General features: G+C 46.2%; 1 protein-coding gene across 3 annotated transcripts in view; it reads right to left on the minus strand.

Annotated features, from left to right (window-relative positions):
* Positions 1-1,995: 1,995 nt before the first annotated feature.
* Positions 1,996-26,568, minus strand: part of Secisbp2 (SECIS binding protein 2) — a 32,056-nt gene continuing 7,483 nt past the window's right edge. For 2 of the 3 annotated variants that reach the window (XM_013506888.1, XM_013506887.1), the window contains exons 5-17: positions 24,903-25,126; positions 20,655-20,733; positions 18,843-19,048; positions 18,080-18,208; positions 16,330-16,419; positions 14,957-15,089; positions 11,098-11,264; positions 10,315-10,453; positions 8,710-8,863; positions 7,800-8,020; positions 3,770-3,924; positions 3,223-3,412; positions 1,996-2,804 (exon numbers count right to left, since the gene is read on the minus strand). In XM_013506888.1, the coding sequence (XP_013362342.1) occupies positions 2,701-2,804; positions 3,223-3,412; positions 3,770-3,924; positions 7,800-8,020; positions 8,710-8,863; positions 10,315-10,453; positions 11,098-11,264; positions 14,957-15,089; positions 16,330-16,419; positions 18,080-18,208; positions 18,843-19,048; positions 20,655-20,733; positions 24,903-25,126 (1,991 nt within the window). In that variant the 3' untranslated portion in view covers positions 1,996-2,700. The remainder of the gene's footprint in view (positions 2,805-3,222; positions 3,413-3,769; positions 3,925-7,799; positions 8,021-8,709; positions 8,864-10,314; positions 10,454-11,097; positions 11,265-14,956; positions 15,090-16,329; positions 16,420-18,079; positions 18,209-18,842; positions 19,049-20,654; positions 20,734-24,902; positions 25,127-26,568) is intronic. The other variant, XM_005408879.2, reaches the window with a different exon arrangement.

The following is a 26,568-nucleotide window of genomic DNA, read 5'->3' on the forward strand; positions in this document are numbered from 1 at the left end:
CAACTCAAATGCCCATCAACCGAGAGATGGATAAAAAAAGATGTGGTATTTTTATATAATGGAATACCACTCAGCCATAAAGGATAAACTTGAAACTTTTATACATGAACAGATGCAACTTAAGACCATAAGTGAAATAAACCAGACTCACGTGTAAACATTGTATTGTCTCCCTGTTGTGAGAAACTGAAAGAACAAATAAGGTCTAAAATGTGTAGGTATTGTGAAATGGGAAGGAATTGTTCAAAAGGAAAAAGGAACTAGGACGAAGGGAAGGGAAAAGAGAAAAAAAATGCAAGTCAGTTATACTATTTGTGTCTTAGTTCATTGAAAAGGAAGGTTTGTGCTAATATCAATTAGAGAAACTTTAATGCCCATATCTTGTATTCTGAATAACTACTTTAAAGATAACATGCAATGTATTAACTATTATTATTCTCCTATTATTCTGTTATGAAATTTTTATTTACCTTTTTTCTATTAAAAAAAAAACAACTGAGCTTCTTTTATGACCATGGCTGTCCTGAGATACTGGCTGTCTCTTCAGCCATCTGAGCACAGCCTACTCCACACCATTCTGGAATTTTCCTATGAGAGGTACACACTGGTTCTCACCAATTCCTTCATGCGCCAAAGTGAATAAGGATCCCAGAGATGTGGAGCTGTGAGTAGAGCTGCCCTGGTTGCCTGTGTACTTTCTGTCCCCTTCTCCACATGGAACCGAGTGGTCTTCAGGCTGCCTGGCACCTGCTTTCCCATCTGGATGACAGCCACTATCTTGCATACAGAACCATCAAGGACATGTATTGTTTTTTTTTTTTTTTTGGGTTTTTCTCCGGTACCGGGAACCGAACTCACGACCTTGCGCTTGCCAGGCAGGCGCTTTGCCGCTGAGCTAAATCCCCAGCCCCCCATCAAGGACATGTAACAGGAAGCTCTTCTGTGAGTTCTCCACTCGTGGGTCTCTGAAGGAGTGGGTTCAACTGCAGCCACTGCTGAGTGAATTCTGTCAGCTCTGGGCCACTTTCCATGGTGTCCTCTGAGGTCTGACTCGGTGGACCACGCTCATGCTCTATAAGATGGACACATTCAAGGTCCAGTGACAGGGTCTCCTGATGGGGACTGTGGCTATGAGGAGGGACTTGCAACTCTGCACATGTTAATATAAGAGTTGCACATTTGCTCTGCTCAGCCCCCACCCGCAAGCCTCTGCTTTAGCCACATTTAGGCCAAAATTAGCACAACAGGTATCACAGACTTGGAGCCCTCCAAGAAGGGCCTCTGAGTAGAAGACCTTCATCTCCAGCAGAGATTTTAAAATAATTTTTTGACTCATCAGATGTAAAAATTCTATATGCTGAGTACAGCTGAAAAGCTATTGAAATTTTTCCCCATAAACTACACATGGAGCTTTTATTCTTGCACAAGTTCCTATTTTCAAACTTATTACATCAACCTGCTCTGGCTCCCAATGAGGGGTAGGCAAAAAGACCTCCTCTACCATGCTGACCTGGCTGGCCACGTATGCTTCCCACGCAAGCTCAGAACACGTCCACAACTGGCCACATGCTGGCCACAGGCCCGAAGGTGGTCACCACCAGCACCCTGTGGTCACACTGCCAGCCCTGTCTGCAACACACTGTTCTGACTCATTTGTCCAGTTTGACCTGTTCATCACAGGCCACTGCTCAGATGCCAGTGTCTGGCAGGACTGAATGGAACAGGAGCTCCAAAGCCAAACCAGTACAGGACCTGTTTCCTTGGGCAAGTAGAGATGAAACCCTTTCTGCCAGCAGCTTAGTGAAGGGAATGCAAGTACAGACTGAGACCAAGAGGCCCCTTGACAGCAACAGTGTCAGCCCTGAGACTTTAGCAGGTGCCACCACTGCTAGAGCCAGAAGGGCCACTGCACATAGCCACCTTGCCCAGCTTGGCCCCTCCAGGATGCAGGCATAACCAGTATGACTGAGAGGCTAAAAGCACCAGAGTCTGAAATGAAATTAAATAATCACTCTTTATTCAAAATAAATAAGCCCTCTTTCTTACAGGGAAAATATCAAAGTAAGTTCTGCCCCTTGGGCTCCATGACAGAAATCACATTCAAAATATGTTCATTTAAAAAAAGGAAGATTAGTATATTAACTAAACTGAAATGTAGCAACTTCAATATACACTGTTTCTTTGGAAATATAGACTAAAAGGAATAACTGATGTCAAAAAGTCGCAGGTTAGAAAACCAACTTCCTTCTGAGGCTCATTTTAGCAAATCCTCCCCATTGTTAAGCTTAAGAGCTATGTCCCCTGAGAAAGGGCCCCTCCCCACTGCCTTCTGTGCCAATGTCAGCATCCTTGAGAGAGGGACAGCTCCTGCTGTCCCTCGCCACAGGAAGCCCCTGCCTGCCTCTGCGATGGACCCTGGGCTGGGCTGGGCTGCAGTGGAGGTGGGGCCTCAGCAGGCAAGGTGCTCAAGGACTGCATTTCCAGTGTTCTCCAGACCACATGTGCCACCAGGCAGAATCCCAGCTCTGAAGACCTCACAACCACCACTTCGTGTGCCTTTCATGCAGGTTAATTTCCAAATTCAACAGCCATACAAAGTATGTAAGGTCAGTGAAAAACTGAGAGAAGAGCCCCCAAGTCTTTCTAAGCCTCCCCGTTCCTTACCCACAATACACAGACACACAGGAAAGAACACTCTCCTTATAAATTTAAGTTGCTCATCTGAGAGGTTGAGGCTTCCAGGGATTCTTCCAGCTCCAGGGCGCAGTGACTGTATGCTTCCAGATGCTTTCTCCAGACTTGAACTAGAACAGGAAACGGCAATGAGGTGCAGACACGTCAGAAACCCCTCTTCCTAGGAAGCCAGTGGGGAGAGTGAGATGCTCCCCCTGCTTAGAGCAGGCTCTACCCTCCTCTCCCAGCCTGCTAGGCCCCCTCAATGAGCAACCTCAGTCACACCCCACAGAGCATCCCCTGAGACTCCATTCGGCCTCCCAAGATGGTCGTGGGTGTGCTACCTTTAAGACCATCCTCTGGGTGACATCTGTGTGCAACAGCCACTCAGGCCTTCACAATTTCCCAAGTCTCGACAGGCCATGGCCTGGACCTCCCAGGCCCTACTGCAGCAGGCCTGACACCATAGATGCCAAGGTGCTTTCCTGAGGACCCTGCATAAGCCACAAGATGCCTGCCCCTACACAGCCCCTCGCCCCAAAGACTTACTGTAGTGGGGCTCTTCTGCAGAGGGGGCCGGGGCGCTGTCTTCCACAGAGCTGCTGGGGCCCTCTGAGGGCGGGCTGACAGGTGTCTGAGGTGCGGACTCCCCTGCCAGCTCCCGCCGCACATTCTCAAGCATGGTCTTGTATGCCTGCCGGGCTGCCATGGTCAGCTCAACCATCTTATGGAACTGGTCCTTGAACACAAGTGAGAGCACACAGGTGACATCCCGGGATGCCCCTTGGTCCCTGCACACTTAGCGATCACCCACCACAGAGAAGCAGGGGCAACAAGCCTCTGTACTTGTGGGTACTGGGGTGCCACCTACAGCCAACAGTGGATCATCTTCTGAGATACCTGCTGGCGGTCAGCCCAGTGCCAGATTCAGGGCCTGGCATGTGGTGCTGTCAGGAGATTAAGGCCACTGTGATGAGAAGCTCGCCTCAGTGGTGGCATCTCCTCAATTGCCAGCATAGCAGAGGAACTAGGCTATCCCATAGGGGGGATAGAGACAGCATCCTCCCACTCCCTCCCAGCTTGGGTCCCATCTCACCTGCGCCCCATCGTAGCTGAAGATGCCCACGATGCTAACAGGAACTGTTTTGTTCAAACTGCGCCCCAGAGCCTTGCGATTGAGAGCAAACACAAAGGGGATGTTCTGCGCACAGGCGTAATCGATAATGGTGTGCAGAGTGTCGTCCAGCCCACCTGGTCAGAGGACAAGGACACACCATGGAAGCGGCAGCTGAGCCTTGCTGTCTGGACAGCAAACACCTCACCTACAGCCCTACACCAGCTCTTTAGCTTCTGCTGAATTCCCCCAGAAAGCAAGCACTAGCTACATGGAAGAACCATTCTCCAAAGGAGACACCTCCAGAGCCTAACAATGTCCTGTGCAGTTGCACAATGCTAATGGCAAAGTTAAGCACTGGCTAATTCTACACAACACTTCCTGCCAGGCCACAGATCAGCTCCTTCACACGGATCAGCTCTGTATCCATCCTAAACCCTCAAAGGCAGATGCTGAGCTCCCACTTACACACAAGACCAGAGACCCAGAGAGGAGAATTCCTCACCCTACATGGCCCCTCTGGCAGGGCTCTGGCTTCCAAGAGCTCACTGCCTCCTCCTGCCTGGGGAGCCAAGGTAAGTGCGTGAGCAGGGAGGGAGAAAGAGCACCCCCACAGCAGGGAGCACTCCCTTGGCAGGAGATGAGGGCCTCAGGCACACGGGGCACTAAGCTCTACAGAGGCCCCATCACAGATTATTTCAATTACATCAGCACCCAAAGACTGCCTTGGGCACAAACACATTATTCAGCTAATTAACACGGGAATATCTATATAAAAAAGCATCTATGTTCCTGGATAGCACGATCTAAAATGATACAATGTCAACACTACATTAATTCCAACCTTTAAAATTTAAGCTTACTACAAAGCAGGATTTCTTATAATGACAAATAAGGGAAACATGTGGCTAGCATCGCCAAGTTCCAAGCTTGTTATAAAGCTCAATACTACTAACAAGGAGATGCAGTCCACAGGCAGAGGGTCCAAGAGTGACCGGAAAGTATGACGAGCGAGCCTGTGAGGAACAACACTTCTACTCGTTGGGGAAAACATCTTGGGGCAGCAGGGTGGCAGGGGGAGGTGGGGTTGGGCGGACCTCTGCAAAGATGCAGCTAGACTCATGCTCTGTACCTTACACTGAAATGTGGTCTACCTAAACATACAAAGACATCACGGGGCTGAGGATTTAGCTCAGTGGCAAAGCGCCTGCCTGGCAAGCGCAAGGTCGTGAGTTCGGTTCTCGGTACCGGAGAAAAACCAAAAACCAAAAAAAAAAAAAAAAAAAGACATCACACAACCAGGGACAAACTATTTTAAAAATTCTTCAATAACCCTGTAGTAGGAAGGTAGAAAAATGAAGTAAAACTCAGATGCAGAAAGAAAAAGAATGCAAAATACCAATATTTACAATATTTAACAAGGCAAAAAAAAATTTAAAAAGCAAATGACAAACCAGAAAAATATCTGCTGCTACTACCTCAAGAGCTACCTTATTCCAATAAAAAGAAAAAGTAGGAACTAATGACTGAACAATTACACTTTAAGTGCCTAACAAATCTTCAAGATGCCAAGCAAGGAGAACTCCAGCCTTCACCAGAGAAGGGTGAGGTATGTCCAGGACACAGTGGACTATGGCCTGGGACAGCACATCCACCATTTTACTGTTTAGACACAAATCCCTGGGAGAGGGTAAGAGTCCTAGAAGCGGAAACGCACATGGAAAACGGAGCTAGCCTCGCTACGTGAGCCACAGTGGGGACAGGCCAGGCTGGCCAGACCTGGGCCCTGGGTGTCCCAAAGCTCAGGTGTGGGCAGCACGGCAGGGAGTGCAGCGCAGGCCCCACTGATGGTATGGAAGAGGCATCAGGCCTCCAGCCCCCCAGCCACAGCCCTCAGATGAGACAGGGTCCCCACACGCCACACCTCTGATGGCAGAAGTGAAGACAGGTTGAAAAGTGGAGGCCAAGGGCCTAGTCCGCCTTCCCCAGGGGCATGTGACCATCTCTGAGGGGAGGATAAGCCATCCCCAGGGCACATCCATCCATGCAGCAGCCCAACCCCCGTTGCCCGCAGCCGAGCCTATTCCAGCGGGCTTCTTGGGGCAGCACCACTGGGAACTGGCTCAGTGCAAAGCCCTGGGCCCGCTGGACCTGCCCCGGCAGGAGCTCCACCACACCTGCTTTCCCAGCCCTTTGCGTGACTGTGACCCTCCTGGGCCAGAGCATCTCCACCGCATAGTGCCACAAGCTGGGATTTCTGGTGACGAGCAGAGAACCAAGGCCCAAAGAGTAGCACCTGCTCCAGCAAACAAGGGAACAAACCAAGGACCCCAAAACAGTATACTCTAGTAGAACAGAGTGGAAGCAAAGGGCCTGCGGGGTGACCAGCTGCACAAAAGGCAAGGGAGCCAGAATAAGTACCCCACTTCTGAAAGCTCTGAGGCAGCTGGCTGAGACCACAGGTTGGTTTGGTTAATGTTAAGTGTATACAAATAAATACTAAGCATTCTAGGGGGCTGAGACAGGAGGATTACAAGTTCAAGCCCAACCTGGGCAACATGACAAGAGTTTGTCTCAAAAATAAAATATAAAAATGGTGCTGGGTATTTAGCTCAGTGCAAAGGCCTTGGGTTCAATCCCCTATAATGAGGTGTGGGGGCACCACAAAAGAACTAGAATCCCAGTATTAGAAAGCTGGGGGATGATTCTGTCGGGAAGTCATCAAATGCGTAACATGGAAATGATCAAGCAAAGCCTGCAAGCCACATACTTGAAGCTATCGGAGGAAACAGTCCTAAACTAGTTAGAGGGCTGAGTGGTGAGGTACGTACACAGGAAAACAAGAGCCCATAGCTGCCTTCTCCCTAAATAAATGCTGTGTAACTATGAGACCCTCTCAGCTATGCAGCTCTCCCGGTTCAGAGCAGAAAAACAAGTGGTTTTTTCTCTCCAGTGACCTGGAAAGGCTTCTGAGCACTGCCACACACACAGCCAGGAGGGCAGGTCACTGAAATCCCATCACGTTCAGGTTAGCAGTGCCGCTGTCCCTGCATTGAGCAAGCACAGGGACAAGCGAGGGATGAGGAGCCCACCATGTCTGCTGGGCCACTGGAGGTCTCAGATGCCAGAAAACCTCCCAGCTTCAGACTTGGAGTGCTAACTGTAAGATCATCACGCGGCTTAACCCCAAGACTGTGGCTGAGCTGAGGTTCACACAGCAGGAAAAAGGAGCAGGGCCAAAGAAGGCTGGCGTGTGCAGATGCTCCCTCCTCCTCGTGGCACTGACGAGGTGAAGCAAGGGTGTGTGCGAGCAAGGCCACTGTGCTCCTGACTACCACTTCCATCTTGCAGTGCTGGGATGCAAGCCCAGAACATGCTAGGCAAGAGACCACCACTGAGCTGTACTCCAGCCCACTGCTATGGACGAGGGAGGACATAATGTAGTCAGCCATGTCCCGTGAGAGCCAAGATGGCCCAAGAACAAGGTAAACAGGAGACATCACAGAAGAGGGTTCACTGTTGCCTTATGTAACATCTATCATCTGACGAAAAGCACCTTCTAGCCCAGGTAAAATGGCAAGGTACTCAGACAAAGCCATACTAGTAGTGAGTAGGCAGATGGGACTGTTTACACACTGAACAGCCCCAAGGAGCCTGGCTGGCTTGGCTGCCGGTGCATCACCTCTGTGACAGGAGTGGCCAGTGACCCTCCCCAGCTCCTGAGCAGAACCTGCACGAGTGGCACATCCTTCCCTGCTCCAGAGGGAGGCCTGCTGGCCAGGTGGGAACGCTGTGCAGGTCGCCACCACTGGCCTGCTTCAGAAGGTGGCACCCAGTGGGCAACACACCTAGGAAACAGTCACTCAGTACAAACACAACTGAAAAGTTGCCAAGGCCACGGGGGTGTGGGCTGGGCCTGGGACCAGGGGCACAGCTGAGTGCGAGGGCAGCACCTGCACACTGCCTCCGGGGCCCATGTGCCACAGGATAACATGGTGTATGTATTACCTACCTTTTGACTGTATCTTCTCACAGTTGGGAGAAATGATGATGCACTTCAGCTTCTTGAGCTTTAGGTGCTTGAGAACTTCCCTCAGCCCCAGCACAAGCCGGCGTTTAGTCTTCGCCTTGACTGGATCTTTTTGGTACATTCGGTCTTGGAAGCGGACCAGCTCCTTGAGTAGGTCTGTGACACACGCGTCTACTTCTTTACTGAGCATCTGGCTGCAGTAACTGAAAGGAACATCAGACACCAAGAACTTGGCCCCTGGCCCAGCAACCATCTACTCCAGGAAAAAGAGACACAAACAGCATTAGACAGGAAGTCACAGGGACAGTAACACTCATCAGAACCCCAGAATTATTGAATAATACTGGGGAAGGTAATGACTGAGGCATCCTCCCCGGCTCTGAACCATAATGGGACAAAAACCTCTGGACCCTGCCTTCCACTGTGGCATACAAGGGTCCTTGCCTGGGTCACGTCCCGATGTGTCTTCCCTGTTCCGAACACAAATCCCTGGATGAACTACCCAGGAAGAGAAGTGGGAAAGGAAAGAAGAGCAGGCAAACAGGGACAAAAATCCTGCCCTAAAGATCTCGTATAGAGAAACAAAATCACGAGAGGGATCTCAATAACATCTGCCACCTCCCCACCCATCCCTGCAGTCCTGGATCAAGGGCACCTCTTCCATCATCACTGGCAGGAAACAAAGCACAGATACAAGGGTCAGGCCACCCCTGAACACCCATGTAACTAACTAGGTACCTGATGATTCTCAATCTGGAAGAATAAAGTGCAGAACAGTCTAACTACTTGGACTTCTTGTGCTGTGCATGTAAGCGGGGAGAAATCAGTGCCAAATCCAACCTAAGTGCCCCGCCTCTCCCAGGCCCCAGCAGGCAGGCACTCGCTCACTCACTCCCGGAATCTGCGGCTGTGGATCTTGGGGAAGGCAGCTTGGTCGGGTGCAGGCTGGCAGGCCTCAGCATCCTTCTGGAGCTCTGTAGCAGGCGGCTCTTCTGACTGGCCCTCAACCACAGGAGTGGAAGCCAGTTCTTCTGTTCTCCCTGAAACTTCAGGGATGAAAAGCTCACTGTACATGTCTGCAGAGCCCTGGGGTGCAGTGGAAACCGTCTCCCAGTGCTGGCCCATGGCAGTCCCACTGACGTGACCAGTGCCCGACACACCTGCCATTCTCCCAACAGTGCTATGGAGCAGCGGAGAGGGCAGCTAACAGAGCCTCCGGAGAAGCAGAAAAGCTGACAGACAGGGCAACTTTCTAGTTTCGAGGATGTACACCTCCCCCTTTCCCTTAGTTTGTTTATTCATTCATTTTTACTGTGGCAAAACACACAGGAAATTACCATTTTAACCACCTTCAAGGATGCAGTTCACTAGTCACATTCATCTTTTAATTCTGAAATCTGATCTGAAGAACCTATCAGAAAGTTTTAAAAATCAGGGCTGCAGTTCTGCTTTTTTTACCCTTAAATGCGTGAAGCCATCCTTTTTCAAACAGTCCTTAAGAGCTGAATTCTAACATCTGAGCTTTGGGCTGGGGGTCAGCTCAGTGGTGGGGTACTTGCCTGGTACGCCTGTATCCCTGGGGCTCAGCCCCAGCACCGAGAAGGAAAAATAAAAAATGAAAAACCTGTGAGTATCTCAAACAACAGAGGTATGTCTAACTCATGCTGTGGTTCAGTAACAGCTTGCCATCTGCAAATGGTGACTTCCCTAGACCATCAGATCAGAGAAGGAAACACAAAGCACATCCCACACCTGCTAGAGTGAAGATCAAGAGACAAGGCCCAGGGCAGGAAAGATGGGAGTGCCACCCGGACTAGGGTGTAACTGGGAGGACACCAGGAAACCTGTGGCAGGAGCTACTAAGGCAATACTGCTTGCAGGGGAATGCCACAAGTGAATGTGCTTGCATCCTCAGCAGCCTTCCTCTAGCAGCCCGAAACTGGACAGTGCCTGCATGCCCATCCTGGCCCTGGCATGCCACGCCCCCAGTACTCATGGTGATGATAGGCAAAGAAGACGCAAGCGGTGTGGCATGGCACAGGGAAGGGGCTTCTGCGTTACTCTGGTTCTCTATCCAGATGCTGGATTTCTCTGCGACTTTCATGAAGCCAAAATCAGATGCATGTGTTTCTATGGCAGTGTAGCTTAGGCACTTGCTGGCAAGCTGCTGTCCGGTGTTTACGCTCACAGCCTCTTCTAGTCAGCGGTGCCTCCTGTGCCACATGGATCACACTCGGGGAGGGGAGGCCAGGCTCATCTCCTTTGCCCCACTCAGACCCAGAACCAGGCCTGGACCCCAACCCCCACCCCTGGGCTCCTCACACCACACAACTGGAGTCTGAATACTGAAACTCAAGCTCAACACTGGCCTGCGCACCACCGCAGGGAGCCAGGAGCCAGCCACACTCATCCCTGACAATGTGCTGTGCACAGCGCCCATGCGCTCAGCAGCTCCCACCTCAGGACTCTGGGTGAAAGCACAGAAACCCTGTGGTACCTGCGGGACCAGCCTGGTCGGCAGCCTGCTCCTCAGCACCACTCTCTGCATCCTGTGCCTCATCACTGGCCATAGCTGGGCTCACAGCATTTTCTCGGAGTCTCTGCTGCTTTCTTTCTTCCCGTTCTTTTAAAATAATCTTCAAAATTAAAGAAATGATTAAAACACTCAAGTACCAGTACCTAAAACATAAGCTCTTCTGCAAAATTAGCTGCCTGAGGTCAGTGTGTTGAACATGCCCAGTCATGCTTTGGGACTAGGACAGGTGCCCTAGTCCTCAGAACTGCCCTCCGCCGCTGGTGTGGGGACAGCAGAGACCCCACAAATCAGGAAGGTACAAAGCAGCCAATGAGAATCCTGGGCTCTGAAGCCAACTCTGGGCTGCTGCCTCTAAGTAGAGACTGAGGACACACACACCACAGGGCCGTGAGAGATCCCCATCGGTGTGTGCAGATTACCAGCTGGGGGGGGGGGGGGGGGCGGTGCGAGGACATCATATGCAGAGGGAATGGTAACTCTCCTTTCCAGTCTTCTGTCTCTGTCACCACAAAGTGGAAAAAAAGAAGGGATTTCCCTAGCAGGTGGCTGAAGCAATCCCTGCTTCATACATTGTCCCGTCCCCTTGGGAGAGGGAAGAATCATTTGCTAGTGAGGCATGAACACAGCTTGATTCGATGCATTTAAACCTGAAAATCTAGCAATCTAAGAACTGGGAGATATCAGCGTGGATATGTGCAACTGGGTCTGCTTACAGTGCCTCATCTGTGGAAACCCTCTACACACCTTCTTCAGCGATGTGGGCTTCTTGGCCTTGGGGACCTCCCTTTGCTTTCCCTTCTTTATCAGTGGGGCGCTGGAGTCCAAAGGGTTGTGTGGAGTCTTCACCTGACTGAAGCGACGGCCCCTCTCCCCTGAGCTGGCTTCTTTAGAAAGGACGGGCACCGCTCCGACTGCAACAGCGTGGAATACATGTGTCATGGTCACTTCCTGGTGGCCTTGGCCAGCTCTCAGACCTCAGCTATCTAGGGTGTCTATAGGAGCTGCCCATGCCACCTAAGCCTGAGCCAACAACCTTCTCACCTTCCCCAAACAAGCTCTTATGTGCTCTTTTCCCTGGCACTGATTCTAAATGAAATTTACCATCTTTTTGACAGGACCCTAAAACATACCTGTTAATCTGAGGTCAGCCTTCTGTCTGTATAAAAAAACAGTGTGCAGAACACATCTCTCAGTCAGGATATTCTAGGTAGTATGTGACTGACGTTGATGCGGGGCCTCAGTCCCTTTCCACAACACTGTCAGGCAGTGTGGCCTGTGTAGAAGCTGGCTACAGGTTTCTGTATGTTTACCTTTTAATTAGGTATCTTATGAGGCCCTAATAAAGTTACATTTTTGATTGGTTTGCCTCAGTTTTGCAGACATAAACAGGTTTTCCCAAATCTCATCATGGGCACTTGCGAGCAACACTTTCCACCTTGGTTAACTGTTTCACCCTGCTTTTAATTAAGAAAACTTCCAAACATATACCAAAGAGAATGCTAAGTAACAAACCCTCACTATCATTCAGTTCAACAACCACTGCTATTTTCCAAGTGTGTTTTACTCATCTATAGGCTTGAAATTTAAAAATAATAATAATAATAATAATGACTGGTGTTTTGCCAAATAGGTATGCCCTTTAAGACTTACCTGTGCAATTCCTGGCTTCAGGGCAAACTTTTTTACAGTACGACGGGCTGAACCCAGGGCCTTTCCACTGGTCTATGTCCCTAACCCTCACCTCCAGTAGGGTTATATTTTGAGACAGGGTCAAAGCTGCCTCCGCCTCCCAGAGTGCTGGGCTGACAGACATTTTACTTACCCACATTGTCCAAGATGATCCTCCCTGCCTCCCATGCTACTTCCCACCTCAGGCTAGCAGAGCCGCCTGGATCTGCAGAGCCTCATTCTGGCACAATGTCTGACACATTCAAGTGGTGGCCTGGTCCCCAGTCACATCTGCTCACTTGCCAGGTACCCAGTGGCGCCACCAAGTGTAGCTCTCCCTGAGCCCCAGCAAGCCTGCAGCAGCCTCACAGCGCTGCCGGCCCGACAGCCTGCTGCTAGGAAGAACTACACCGAGCACCAACAGTGGGCGCAGGAGTCTCTGCCCCAGGCCAGTGAGAGGCAACCATCCCCTCCTCCAAGGTGGCCAGAGAGTTAGGCAAAACCACGCAAAACACATCTGCCCTATGGAAAGAATAAATGGAGCACTGTTTGCTCTTGAGATCACCAGCCCTCAAGTGCAAGCAGCATTAATCAGAACTGAGAAGCACTGTACATGGTTCCAAGGTTAATCCTGAGGAGATTTAGCTGACCCTGATAGATAGCAAAAAGTTAATTTTAATTAATACAGGTCTCACTTTAACTCAGTCTTGAACATCCAGCAGAAAAGCATAACCAAAAGATGTATAAAGCAATGCCATAGTGATACTACCTTCTTCAAAAAATTGGTTATCTTGCCTAGAGACTACCAAACTCCAAGTAATCACACAGATGAAATCAATAATAAATATACCACATTCCTTCTGCCAGTATCTACCAAGTCCATCTCATAAAGAGAATTCGTAACTTGTCATAAATCATCAGTATGGATGCCATCCTGGAACACGGGGCCATAGAGATGAGATCTTCAAACCAGTGGTGAAGTATGCTGCCAACAGGACACATCATGGATTCTACAATGGACTGATTATATTAACATGCTTGTGCCTTTTACTTCTGTTCTTAGTCTGCTACAAGGGACGCCAAACCCGACAATACTAGCCATGTTTCAACTGCTGCAATTACAAAAACAAAAAAGAAGAATTGATAGAGACCACTACAAAGCAGCCCTGAGCAGGATTTAAATTAACCAATTGGCTTTTCATGTTTACTTGTGAGTCTGTCTAAGGCCTAGGCTCCTTGTTTGGAGATGGGTGGTGGACTCATAGTAAGTGAACCTCTGTGAGTCACTAACCCCTACTAAGGCCTGTAATGGTGGATGAAGCCCAAAAACCTCAAAGGATAAGACAAGGTTACAGCCAAGGACACCTGGATCCAACCTAAACTAGATAAGGACTGTAGCCTCAAGCATCTCACTCCTGGGTGGATTAATTTAATACATTATTTGGAGAAGTCCTTGAGTGGTTCTGCCCTTGAGTACTCCCCTCCCTTCTTCTGAGAACTAAACCAACACCAGCCACCTAGAGAAGGCTGTGGTCTTAGCCCTCAGGAAATCTCAAATTCTATGAGAGGGCTTTGACTCTCCTGGAGCCCTGAAATCATTCCATTTGCCTCTTTTTATTTAGCCTTCCCTGTAGTACACCCTTTTGGGAGATTTTGGACCTGATCAGCCTACAATAACTAAGTGACATTATTAACCCGATACTTGAGCCTAAGAATGAGAGTCAGCTTCTATCCCTACTCCCTCCCTCTTCTTCTTATCAGCTTCTCTGGAGGTCCAGAAGCCTGGCCAATGCTTTCTACCTGGAGAACTCAGGCTTTGCCTGCAATTATGCCATCATACGCTGCTACAGGCTTTACTAACTCAAGGACACATCTGCCACATGAGGACACCTGGCCCCACCCCTCCCCGCTCTAGACCAGGTCCTGAAAACTGACCTATAGGGAAGGAAGGGAGGCCTGTATGTCCCAGTCCTTAGCAACTGTTTTACAATGTCAGCACATAGGAAGACCACAGGAAAAGCAAAAAATGGGAGTAGACTCTGTACAAAACAGCATCTGAATGGTACAGACTCAATCTTGTCTTTAGCTCCCTTTTCTACCCCATACATACTTATGATAAAATCCCAGCTCCAGTGATGACCTTGAATGTCATGGACTCTCCACATTGCCACTTTCTCCTTCCTTTTTTCCATTATAACAACGACTAAAGTAAGATTTATTATTTACATACATTAAATGTGCTGGTTTTCTTTGAACCAGAATCAAACTCAGGACCTCACACTTGCAAGGCAGGCACCTTGCCGCTGAGCTATATTCCTGGCCTGGGCTATATATTTTATACACAGTCCAAGGAAATGCCTCTCAAAAACAGAAGGCAAAAAAAGTGGGCCATATATTGGACATGTTCATAAGGTCATGAGAGTTTACCCACCTTATTCTAAAATTTTAAAGTTTTAACTCTTATACTTGGTTCGCTGATCCACTTTAAGTTCATTTTCATCCAGGGTATAAGGCAGGAGTCTAACTTCACTCTCTTCTAAATCCTATGGCCCAAAATCATTTCTGAACATGCTGTTGTCTTTTGTTTTGTTTTATTTTCATCTGTGATTTTTGAGACAGGATCTGTGCAGCCCAGACTGGCCCAAAACTCATGGCAATCTTCCTGTCTCAGCCTCCTGGATGCTGGGATTATAGGTACGTGCCACTATGGCCATCTTCTTTGTTCTTTTAATGGACTTGGCATCCTTATAAAAGAATCTACAGGCCACAGATATACACGTTTACTTCTAGTCCCACAATTCCACTCCACTGGCTTATCCTTATTCCATTATCAAACTGTGATTATACATATGATTAACTTGACTATAAACAAAAATATTTACAAAATAATCTGTGACAATGACTCTGACCCTTGGTGAGGTCAGAAGACTCCTACCTGAGAACACAACTGGTCTGGAGGACTGCTTGGCCTGCTGGGCATGCTGTTTCTTCTCCAGCGCTGCCAGCATACCTCCCAAATCCAACTGCACCGGAATCTGGCTTTTCTTTCCACTATTTTTAAAATTACTCTAAAAAGTTCAAAAAAATCATAAGTTTACTTATAATACTAAGTTTGACACAATGAGCTCATCATTTTACAAATTAAATAATTAAAAGATTAAAATGATAGTGACTATAAAAGTCGTATTTTTAAAAAAGCAAATAATTAAAGAAAAAACAATCTCACATCATGTGCAAACAGTACTGAAGTTGTATTTCCTCCTCCTTTGAGAACACTGAGTTTGTATTAACTCACCTCCACTGTGAGAGAGAGTGGGTATCTCCAGACACTAAGGCTTACCTAATACAGCATATGGTTACAAAAATTTGTGTGTGAGTCTCCTTCGTTGTTGTCTCTAGCACCACTCTCTAACTGCCCAAGTGAATCAGCAAACTGCCATGAAATTATAGGGCTAGCACCAAAATCTACACAGATGCAAGTCATGCCCAGCAGATAACACTGAATGAACGCCCAAGCCTTCACTGTACTTCCAAGCAAATGTTATTTTTGAAACATTTTCAAAGCTGTGATTTGAGGCTGTACACATTCAGGCATGCAGGCCCTCTAGGATCTCCACACCTCTCCTGCCTGCCACCAACAACCTACTGGCTGAGGGCTCCCAACAGGGAGAGCACTCAGCACAACAAAGGCAGGCCAAGAGACCTGCTAGAGTGGAGGGGCGGGAACTGTAACACATGCACTCAAAGGTTAGAATTTTTACAAATGGAAAAATATTTCCAAATTATTTCCCTCCTTTAAAAAGTAGAACAATAAACATGCTGGAGAACAAATGCCTCGAAGTAGGCGAGGGCCTCATCCTATTTATGATTCACCACTCCCTGCTGAATGCACCATACTAGAAGCCACCCTGGCTTCTGTACTGACTGCTTACAATGAAACTTTGGTGCTTCCCTTGTTTTTCCTCTGTCACATTTACCACCTAGGAAATAAATTCTGTTTCCTGAATCAATTGAGTCAACTTTCTTTCCATTAAAGTTTCCTAGGGCAGTTGGTGCCCCCGCCTTTCTGATAAAGCAACTGCAGGAACCAGTACTTTTATTATAAATGGCACACAGCCTTTTAGCTTGGGAGTTAACTTTGTTTCAACACATGGGATCTGTTTTCCCATGAAGGAATGAATCAAAACAAAACCACCTTAGTACACAAGATGCAGTAGTACAAGATGTTGGAAAAGTAGTTTTTCTCAAGAGTTAGTTTTGCAAGGAAAGGCAAGCACAAAGCAATTGTGGTTTCAATCTAAAAATTACCTGTGGCTGCTGTTTAGATTGGTATTTCGGTGACTCTACTCTGTCTCTTCTTTCAGATGCAACTGCCAGATTGGGAAACTCCTCGGCATCCTAAGTAAACCACACACCCCTTTAGCGCTTCACTTATCAGAAGAATGCAAATATGCCAAGTGCAACCTTTTCCTTCTTCAAGAAGACCCCAAGAAAGTTCTTAAAAGTGACACAGAACAGTTGCTAATTTAAGAGCTGCTTTAAATCTTAGAATAAATTTGAAGGTCATACTTTTAATGCTCATATCCCAGAAAAACAGAGTAACCAAGGATCCCAAGAGGACTACAGAACTGATCCTGCACTACCCTGGTATGACGTGTCGAAGGGCCTGAGGTTTTTGTCTGTTTTTCGCAGTAGAGAAAGTCCCCAGATACTAACAGATCTCGATGTGAACTCGTGCAAGTAGCTCACATGTATGCTGGACATTGTCATAGTTGTGCTGCTGTGTTTAATGTACAGTGTGAGAGTGTACAGTAGCACAGTATAGTTGAGGACTTACTGTACTGTGTGTGTTTCATTTCTTTATGCTTTACTTTGTGTATCTGTGTCAGAAGTGTGCAAGACTCACTTTGTTGGACTTACCAACAAATCTGACTTACAAATATTCTCCTGGAACAGAATTTGCTTTTAAGTAAGAGACTTACTGAACTGGGGATTGAAGGGCCTTCTCACCAAACTTCATCCCCAGACCCCCTTTTCATTTATTTATTTATTTATTTTTTTAAAAAAATTCTGAGACAGAGTCTTACTAAGTCACTGAGTTAGGACGGATCAAACTTGCACTCCTCCTGCTTCAGTTTCCCAGAGTGCTAGGATTACAGGTGTGTACTACCGTGCCCAGCTCAAGAACTTGTTCTTTAAGGACTATGTTTTTATTAGAAAACTCATCAAATCTACATTTGGTAGATTAAGTGATCTCAAATTTGTGCTCAACTAGGTTAGTCAATACAGACAAAGGCAAATGCCTGCAGTAAAACAATTTTAAACTCAAGTAAAAATATATTATGTCATTTTGCCAGCATTTTGTCATTCTGTCAACATTTTAGGTGCTGTGAGAAAAGTTGTGTGGGAAATACAGGTCAGAAATGTCTACTGTCCCCTGGCCTGGCCGTAATTCTTTGGCATAGTCAAAGGTCTTCACACAGGTACCTCTACTCTGGAGGGAGTATCCAGATGCTTTGGGACCCACTCCTCCAAATCTGTAGGCGTGTCCCAGGCTTGACCCTAAGGCTGGCTACCGAGCAGCATTTCTTGTGCCTGAATAAGCAGCCAGGACACCCAAGCATGGAAGGGCAATATGAAGAAGACAAGTAGGCCCGTGAGGAATGGTGTGAGAATGCAGGCTGGCTCCTTGGTGTACCTAGGCATTACTGGAGTGTACTGGGATAACAGGAGCTCTTTTGGAAGCACTTCACACCAAGATTTCTACCTAGAAAAAGAGGCTTTGCAAAAGCCAGCATTCCAATGCAAACCAGACGTGAACTGAAGGGAGCTCTTAGTAACATGGCATACCTTCATTCAAATGTTTCCCGAGTGCCTGCCAGGAGCTGCGAGGGAAGGGGAAGATAGCAGGTGTCTGTCACACTCTTCAGCACTAGAGAAGGAGTTATTATAGAAAATGCTGGAGATCTGCACTCAGGAAACCAGTGTGAACCCATGTGCCTATTAAGAAAGACCCTTTCCTTATATCACATTAAATAAGTAATAAATATAAATGTACTTCAATTCTTGGTGGTTCTTGCACTGTCACTGTCAGGATTTCGTATTTTGATTTGGACTTCTCTTTCTTTTTCTTATTCTTCCTTGAGGGTTCATTTTGTTCGAGGTCGCCACCTTGTAATGCTTGGGACTAGAACAAAAAAGGCAAAACATGTATTTTTACAGCATGCAGTATAATCTTTAATATCACGTATTAGAACAAAATCAAGGTATCGAGTTGTGCCAGATGTGGCGGCATGTACCTATAATCCAGAGCACTGAGGGAGGCTGAGATAATGGGATCCCAATTTGATTCCCACTGGAAAACTCAGAAAAAGCCTGTCTCAAAAAAATAAAAGAGGCTGGAGACATAGCTCAGTGGTAAAGCATACCTGGGCTCAATTCCTAGTTCTGAAAAAAAAGAAAAAAAACAAACACTTGTACTCTTTGACTAATACCGTTTCTCAAGGTCTAAGTACAATACGCTGAGGATAGTGAGTCCAGGACAGAGTGCTTTCAGTTACGATGGGGGAGATGGGGAGACTACCAGCAGCAGGGAAGGTCATCTCTGTCAGACTGTGAACTGGTACAGAGAAGCTGTGCTCCCGTGGCCAGTTCAGCACACAGTCCCACGCATCATATGCATTCAGTGCTGTGCAACCATCTCCACCCACCGCCTCCAGGGCAAATGTCCTCTGGCAAAACTGAACCTCTAGACAGGAACTCCCTGCTCCCCTTCCCTCAGCCCCGGCAGCTCCCATGTTACTGTCTCTAGTGATGCATACCTTTTTAGTAGGATGAACAACATGATTCTCTTTGTTGTAGGAAGGATCTGAAGATAAAACTTCAGAAGATGACACACTAACACTTTTAGGATCTGCTGACGAAACAACTGACTTTAGGTTTATCATAGAAGCAACATTCTTAGGAGCTGGCGATGGTTCTGAAGATGTCTGCCGAACAATATAACCCATTGGTGTCCAAGATAACTCTGCTCAAAGATAACCAAAATTGTTGAACAACCTCAACAGTAAACAGAAATTCTGTAGCTACTCAAATATATATTACATGAGTAATTACTCAGAGTATAACTGAAATTAGACTACTATCCAAAGCATCCCATTGGAAATCACAGTATTCACTAAACTTGTCTTTTTCTTCTGGGAGCATGCACGCTGAGTTTTTCTCTTTAACTTGTAAGGTTAACTGATTTTCCTAGTTTTTCACCTGGGCATGGTGGGAGGGGACAGAAGTGGGAAGACAGACAACATTCTAGTTAAAATATAATCCACAACAATGTCTGTGTGGCAAACACATAGAATTGAAGGGTTAAAGATCAAAGTTTGGCCTTACTAACCTTGATGTATACCTTGAATAGTGGAAGCTAAAGATCTCTAGAGTGCAGCTACCACAATAACTGGTACTTTATTTCTTTCAGAACATAGGGGTAAGTACAGCAACACTACTCCTCCCAGGTGCCCATGAAGCTGTCTATACAGACAAAACAAAAGGACTTCTATCAGGACCTGGGCAGAAGAACATGTCTGCCGCCTGAGCCGCCCCCAATGGTGAACTGCTCACACTGCTACAGAGCCACACATGATCGCAACAGCCGTGGAAGTGAAGAGCGAAAGAAGCACATGTGCGTCAAACACAACAGTGCACAGGAAAACACACCAGTGAAAAACCCTGAGTTTTCCATTAGGACAAGCAACCACGAACTTTCTAGAGGACAGTCTATCACATGCTTCTGGAATAAATTACTTCTTAGCTGAGACAGGACAGATATGCTCCTGGGATCCTTTCTGGGGTCCACTGTGTGGCTGTGTCAGCTGCATTCCTCACTCTGACTGGAGTGTGCCAAGGCACATGGCATGTGCCAGCTAAACAGCCAAACACCAAAGCAGGTCTATGGAGCCAGACAGTAAAGACTCACATGATGCAAAGCAAGGCTCTCTCGCTTGTTTTGTAACTTTGGAAAAGTTGTAATAGAAAGAGGCTTTGTAAAAACATAAAGCGTTCTTTTTTTTCTCTTTGAGACAAAGTTTCACTATGCAGTTCAGGCTGGCCTTGAACTCACTATGTAGCCCAGGCTAGCCTCAATTCGCAGCAATCCTCCTGCCTCAGCCTCCTGAGTGCTGGGATTACAGGCATGTGCCACCACAGCCAGTGAGCATTCACTATTTTTAAATGAATTAGGATTTAAAAAATTTGTTTTCACTTTAAACCTGGCAAAAACTGTGACCCAAACAAACAGAAGCTCTTTAAGGCTCTCACTTTTTAAAGGCATTTAGGGTCCTGAAACCAAAGCTTTCAAAAATAGGTAACACAGAAGTAGTCATTTTAAAGGTTTATAAAATTTTACTTAATTGGATATGTTTCAATTAAAATTCTCACTTCCTCACACTTCTTGTACATAGATGTGTGACCTCACTTACTAAATATTATAAATTAACACTAAGGTTAGTTCATCAAATACTCACTAGCTGCCTCAAAAAAGCTTTAAAACAAAAACCATTTAACTGTATTGGAGTTAATAATGAGCTTGGAAAATATATAGCTCACTTTAAAAAATAGTATTTTGTAGTGAGTCTTACCTCTTGTACATGATGGGGAACTGGAAGCAGCACTATCAGTTACAGATTCATTTGAGGGTTTTTTCATCACTACCTCGCCCTAAAAAGAAAACACATTAGATGTCATTGGAGAAACTCAAAACAACAATCTACCATGGCACACCGTAGGGTGCACAGACATTGTGGCAAGGCTGCGAGTGAAAGGAGCCCTCATCTGTGGCTGGGGCGAATGCACAATGCACCCTGCAGAAGGCAGTTTGGCAGTTTCTTATGAACAAGTTATCAAGCCCTGAATGTGCACAGATGAAACTTAAATGAGCACTATAACTGTGGGAAAAGAGGCCAGTCTGGAAAGGCTACACACATTCTCCAACTGCTGACATTCTAGAAAAGGTAAAACTGCATCAACAGAAGATCAGCGTCTGGTAGGGGTTGGGAGGACGGATAAGCAGGGGGAGAACAGCAGGTTTTCAGAGCAGGGCAACCCCTCTGCAGGATGCTCTAATTGTGAACGCAAGTCAGTATGCATCTTTCTAAACCTGCAGAACATACAGCACCAAGAGTAGAAGCTAATGCAAACTATGAATGCTAGGAGATAATGATACATAAAAACAGTAACAGGAAAAAACACCCCCTATTATCCATAACTTCAAACAGAAGCCTTCTGCTTCTTTGCCCACCACACAAACATTTGTGTGTTGGATCACAGACTCATAACAATGTGCAACTTCTGACAGACTTAATACACTGAGGATGACTCTCCAGGACAGCACACATGTGGCTCCATGACTCTTCTAGCAGCAGTGCTCTGGTGTGAAAGCCCAAGACAACATTCACTAGCCCACATACCAAAGTCTAAAGCAGCCCAACAAATGTCCAGAGATAAGAAACAGAAGCAGGTAACACTGTGCTCTTCCACAAAGACACAGGCTGCCTCACATACTGGACATAGGGCCTATAAGGACACTGTGTAGCTCAGAGATGGGGTAGCATCACCTGTAACCCCAGCACAAAAGGATGTGAGTGCCATACCAGGACTATACAGCAAGAATGTATCTTAAAAAACAAAAAGAAAAACAAAAAAAAATGGCCTGGGCCTGGGGATATAGCTACTAAGAGAGTAAAGGCAAATCCAAGCCTAGTTTGAGTAAGCCTGTCTCAAGAAAAAAAAAAAGAGAAGCGACTAGGAATGATGCTCAGTACGATGGCCCTGGGCTCCAACCCCAGGACAGTAACACTTAATTTAAAGAACTGAGGCTGGGTGGGTAGCACAAGCCTGTAATCCCAGCACTCAGAGATTGAGGCTGCAGGATTCACCAGGAGTTCATGGACAGCCTGAAATACATAAGGAGATCCTGTCTCAAGATTTCAAAGGGGGGATGGTGGTTAACTCAGTAGTAGGGTGGCCGGGGATTCAACCCCTATACCACAGGGGCAAAAAAACCCAGGGTATTCTTTTAATAAATGTAACTTTTATGTTCACTGAGGCCAGTTAAAAAGTAGAAATGGTGACCAGGAAGTCAAAAACTATACTATAGAAGACAGTCACAGAAAAGAGCACAGCACAGGTTATGGACCTAAAGGGTGTCCTGCACAGTGTTTATGACCCCCATCTGCAGACTACTGCCATGCAAGGGAAATAAAATAGCAACGCAGGAAACCAGAGCAAAAACAAAATGCGGCAGAACCCAGAGCAGAAGGATAAACATCCATGGTGGGAAAAAGAGGCTAGGCTCAGGGGGGTGCTACCATCACATACCCTCTCAGGCTGGTTTAGGCCCTGCTAGCAGGGCACCAACCACCTGTCCTTCAATTGCTGTCCCTGTTTCCTACTCTGGACTGTAGTTCTTCTCTTGTTCCCAGAGTACCCAGTGCTGCCACAGGACCTAGAGCACAGTAGCACATGGGAGATGGTCAAATCACTGGCCACACCAATGAAAAAATGAATAGATGGAATCTAAAAGACAGGTAGCATATGAACTACAGGAAACAGGAGGACAGAATGGTATTTCTTTTTTTTGGTTTTTTTTTTTTTGGTTTTTCTCCGGTACTGGGAACCGAACTCACGACCTTGCACTTGCCAGGCAGGCGCTTTGCCGCTGAGCTAAATCCCCAGCCCCCCAGAATGGTATTTCTGACAGGCTAAAAGACAGAATTTAAAGTAAAGAAACCACATGTAGTGATACAGTCCTATAATCCCAGCATTTGAGAGGCTGAGGCAGGAGAATTGTAAGTTCAAGGCTAGCCTATGCTAGGTAACAAGTTCAATGACAGAGGAAGACACATAGTAAGATCTTGTCTTACAAAAACAAAAACAAAAAACAAAAAGCAATGGTTACCTGTTCAAGAAGTGTTAAACCAAGTATGGTATTTCTACAATATTTTTTGGTTTGTTTTTCTTCCGGTACCAGGAATTGAACCCACGACCTTGTGCTTGCCAGGCAGGCGCTGTGCCGCTGAGCTAAATCCCCAGCCCCTTTCTACAATATCGATGGGACAGATCCAATACAACAGTCAGTTTAAAAAAAAATCTGACAGGAGAAAATACCAAAAAATTAAGACAGTAAACACGTAATCCTAAATAGAGAGGAAAGCTCTATTTCCATTATATCCTACTAAAAGAAAAAAAAAAAAGAAAAAAAGATTAAGTCCTAGGCATGATTGTTCCCTTAACTGTACAATTTCAGACAATCATATTTTCTTTTGTAGTATTTCCTGTCGTTTATAGAGACAACTGATACAATCAGGGCAAAAAATTTCTTTCAGAAAACAAAACAGCCCTCATGTAATTGAAGGTAATAAGGCAATCAGTACATAAATGTCCTTCCATAAATGGCTCAACCGTACGTTGCATTCAGACACCACGTACAAGCGATCTCAGTTACAGAGTCAGGAGGGCAGCCACTCATGCCATGATGGACTGATGCTGCTGGCACTTCATCCCGCTGCTTGAGTGACGCTCACATGAAGACTGATCAGCCACCAAATGGGCACAGCATGGGCACAGAAAGCAGCTGCCCCTCTATTGATAAACTGATTTTCACACGGCTGTCAGCCTGCCTTGCTTTACATAGATGCCTGGCATGGAGACAGTGCTACAGCAGCAGAAGCACCAACAGGCACACAGCGCTGCACAGTGCTAACTTTGCACTTACAAGCAATCTGTAACTAAGGGCAGTCCCAAGGCAGGAGATGAAAATCCCTTCTTTGTAATAAAAGGATGAGCTCCTTTTTGTTCTTTTTCTTTTCTCCTTATTTTCATACTGGTTTGTATTATACCCCATTCCGCCCTTCAGCAGAAATTTATTAAAAGCCACTTCAGGGATTACTAACCCAATACCACTTTTTTCCTGGAAGTCTGAAATCTCTCTGTTTGAGAAAACTGCCTCAGTTTGGTACACTAAAACATTTGGGGAAAATGTTGAATATGGTATAATTTAAAATGTAAAGGAAGCTGGATGTGGAAGCACACATCTATAATCGCAGCATGCCAGGAGGGTGAGGCAGGAGGACTGCTGACAGTTCAAGTCCAGCCTAGGACACATAGTGAGTTCAAAGCCAGCCTGAACTACATAGTGAGACCCTGTCACCAAAACAAACAAAAATTACAAAACAAGATTATAAAGTAACAAACCAAGCCAGTGTGGTGGTGCATGCCTGTAGTCCCAGTACTCAGAAGGCTGAGGCAGGAGGATCACTGCAAGTTTGAAGTTAGCCTGAGCTCCATAAGGAGTTTAAGGCCAGCATGAACTATGTAGTGAGACCCTGTCTCAAAAAAAAAGTAACAAACCAAAAGTAACCTATTATAATATCCTTTGTTAAATCTGCAATTAATAAGACTGGAGATAAAGATTTAAAAAAAAACCCTGGAATATTCAGTTATACTACGCAGTTTTAAATATTACTATTTCTCTTTAAGTCTTTTTCTCTATATTTCAAAAAGGGCCGAGAGACTGCAGTGTTACAGGTGCTGGACTTAAAGTGGGCTGTCAAAGCAGCTAGACTCTGCCAGAACCTTTTCCTTTAACTACCAGGTAAAAAGAAGTCCATCAGGTGGTTCTTTCACAAAGGCAAATGACAAGGTGTGGATAGCCCAAATAACAGAGGTCAGCCAAAGACACCACAAAAGGCCTCCCCAGGACCTCCTCCCTACAACATGGACATCACAGCCCACACCAGGATTTAATGTGTCATGTTGGAAGTGAGGCAACTGAAACAGTATATGCTGAAAAGAAACCCACAAACTGCCCTGCCCCCCCCCCAACTTACCCCTGACACCACTCCAGCAGGTTCTCCCACTTCTGCTACAAGAGATACAGTGGAGTTGGATCGGAGAGGTCCCCATCTGCACTGCTTCTGTATCCCTGACATACTGCTCTCTGGACCCTGCAATTCAGGAAAATCCAACCTGCTAAATTCAAACTCAGGTTTGGAGGTAGACGGACTTTTTTCAGTAGTTCTGGATTTCCTGGCTGTTCGCTTATGGTAACCATCTGTAATTATAGAATAAAAAGTAGATGTAAAAATGCAGATAAAGTGTGATGAGTAGTAATCAAACTTAAGTCTCAGAGGAGAAAGCCCACTGCTATGAAGGCATCAAGCTGTTGCCAAAATGTCCTAACTTTGCTGGTGTTGCCACCCTTCTCTACAGGAGTATGGAACACAAGTGACCACATGCATCAATCACTCAGGTTGGGCCACGATGTAGAGAACCAAAATGCACTTTGAATTTTAGGAGAAATTCTAAAGCTGATGAAACAGTTACCTTAAGCTGATTGCAGAACTGGGCATTTTAATTATTTTAATATATATTTTATTTATGGGTGGGTGGTTGAGACAGGGTCTTGCTATGCAGCTCAGGCTGGCCTTGAACTCACTTTGTAGCCTGGGCTGGCCTTGAACTCAGTGAACCTCCTGCCCCAGCCTTCCAAGTGCTGGGATTACAGGTGTGTGCCACCATGCCTGGCTTTATAATATAAATTTTAGAGTCTGGCGAATTTAAGGGGATTCTAACAAATTTCCTACAACTAATTTGCACTCTTCAGGTTGCTGGGCCTGGAACAAACAAGTAGTATGAAACTTATGGCCTGTGTCTCATTTTTCTCCTTAAATGCAGCGGATGATGAGGTAGGCTTAGTGCCAGGAAGTCCCTCCTGGAACTGCAAGGCCAGAGTTCCTACTTCTTTCCTTTCATACTCCCATGTGCCAGGTGAGTCACATGAGTGGAGTCAATGAAAGAGAAAAATGCGTAAGCCAAGAATACAGAGTATGTGTGTAAATACATTGCATTCCCAGTAACAATTACAAAAGCTGTCGGTCATATATAAATAGGTGATGCCAGTGATCAAACCACAGCTATAATGTATAAGAAAAAAAAAAAAAACACATGACACCAGGTATAGTCCCTGACTTCCAGCAAGACTAGAACAGAAATTTTCAAGCCTAGAACAGATGTGGTCTGTGGCACAAATAGAAATGGTGTCCTTCAGGTTACCACAATGGCCAGGTTTGTTCTTATTTAAGATGGGCCTTTAACCATAGTCAAATTCTCCCACCTAGTAAAAATCTCCCGTCAAACACCAGAGAAGCTATTTCAGGAATGAACACAATCAAATATGTACAACGGATATGACCATAATTTGCTTTTATTTAAGGGCATGTTTTGAAGCTTGAAGTCATCACCTGTTTACTGTGTGATCTAAAACTCCATGAAGAGCACAATCCTAACAGGTGGAGGCCCCTTCTCAGCCCACAATGCACATTACCACACTGAGATCCTCTGCCTAAGATAGAAAAGGCCTGCAGAGTCCCACAGGAAGTCTGATGCCCTCAGCTGTGCTGAGCTCCCAGCCGCATTCCCTGGAACAGTCACGATGAACAAGCCCACAGAGATGGGGATGCTGCTGGCATGGGTGACACTCCCTACACAGTCTGT

The sequence above is a fragment of the Chinchilla lanigera genome, unplaced genomic scaffold, assembly GCF_000276665.1.
Source record: "Chinchilla lanigera isolate Chin_1 unplaced genomic scaffold, ChiLan1.0 scaffold00114, whole genome shotgun sequence".
NCBI lineage: Eukaryota > Metazoa > Chordata > Mammalia > Rodentia > Chinchillidae > Chinchilla > Chinchilla lanigera.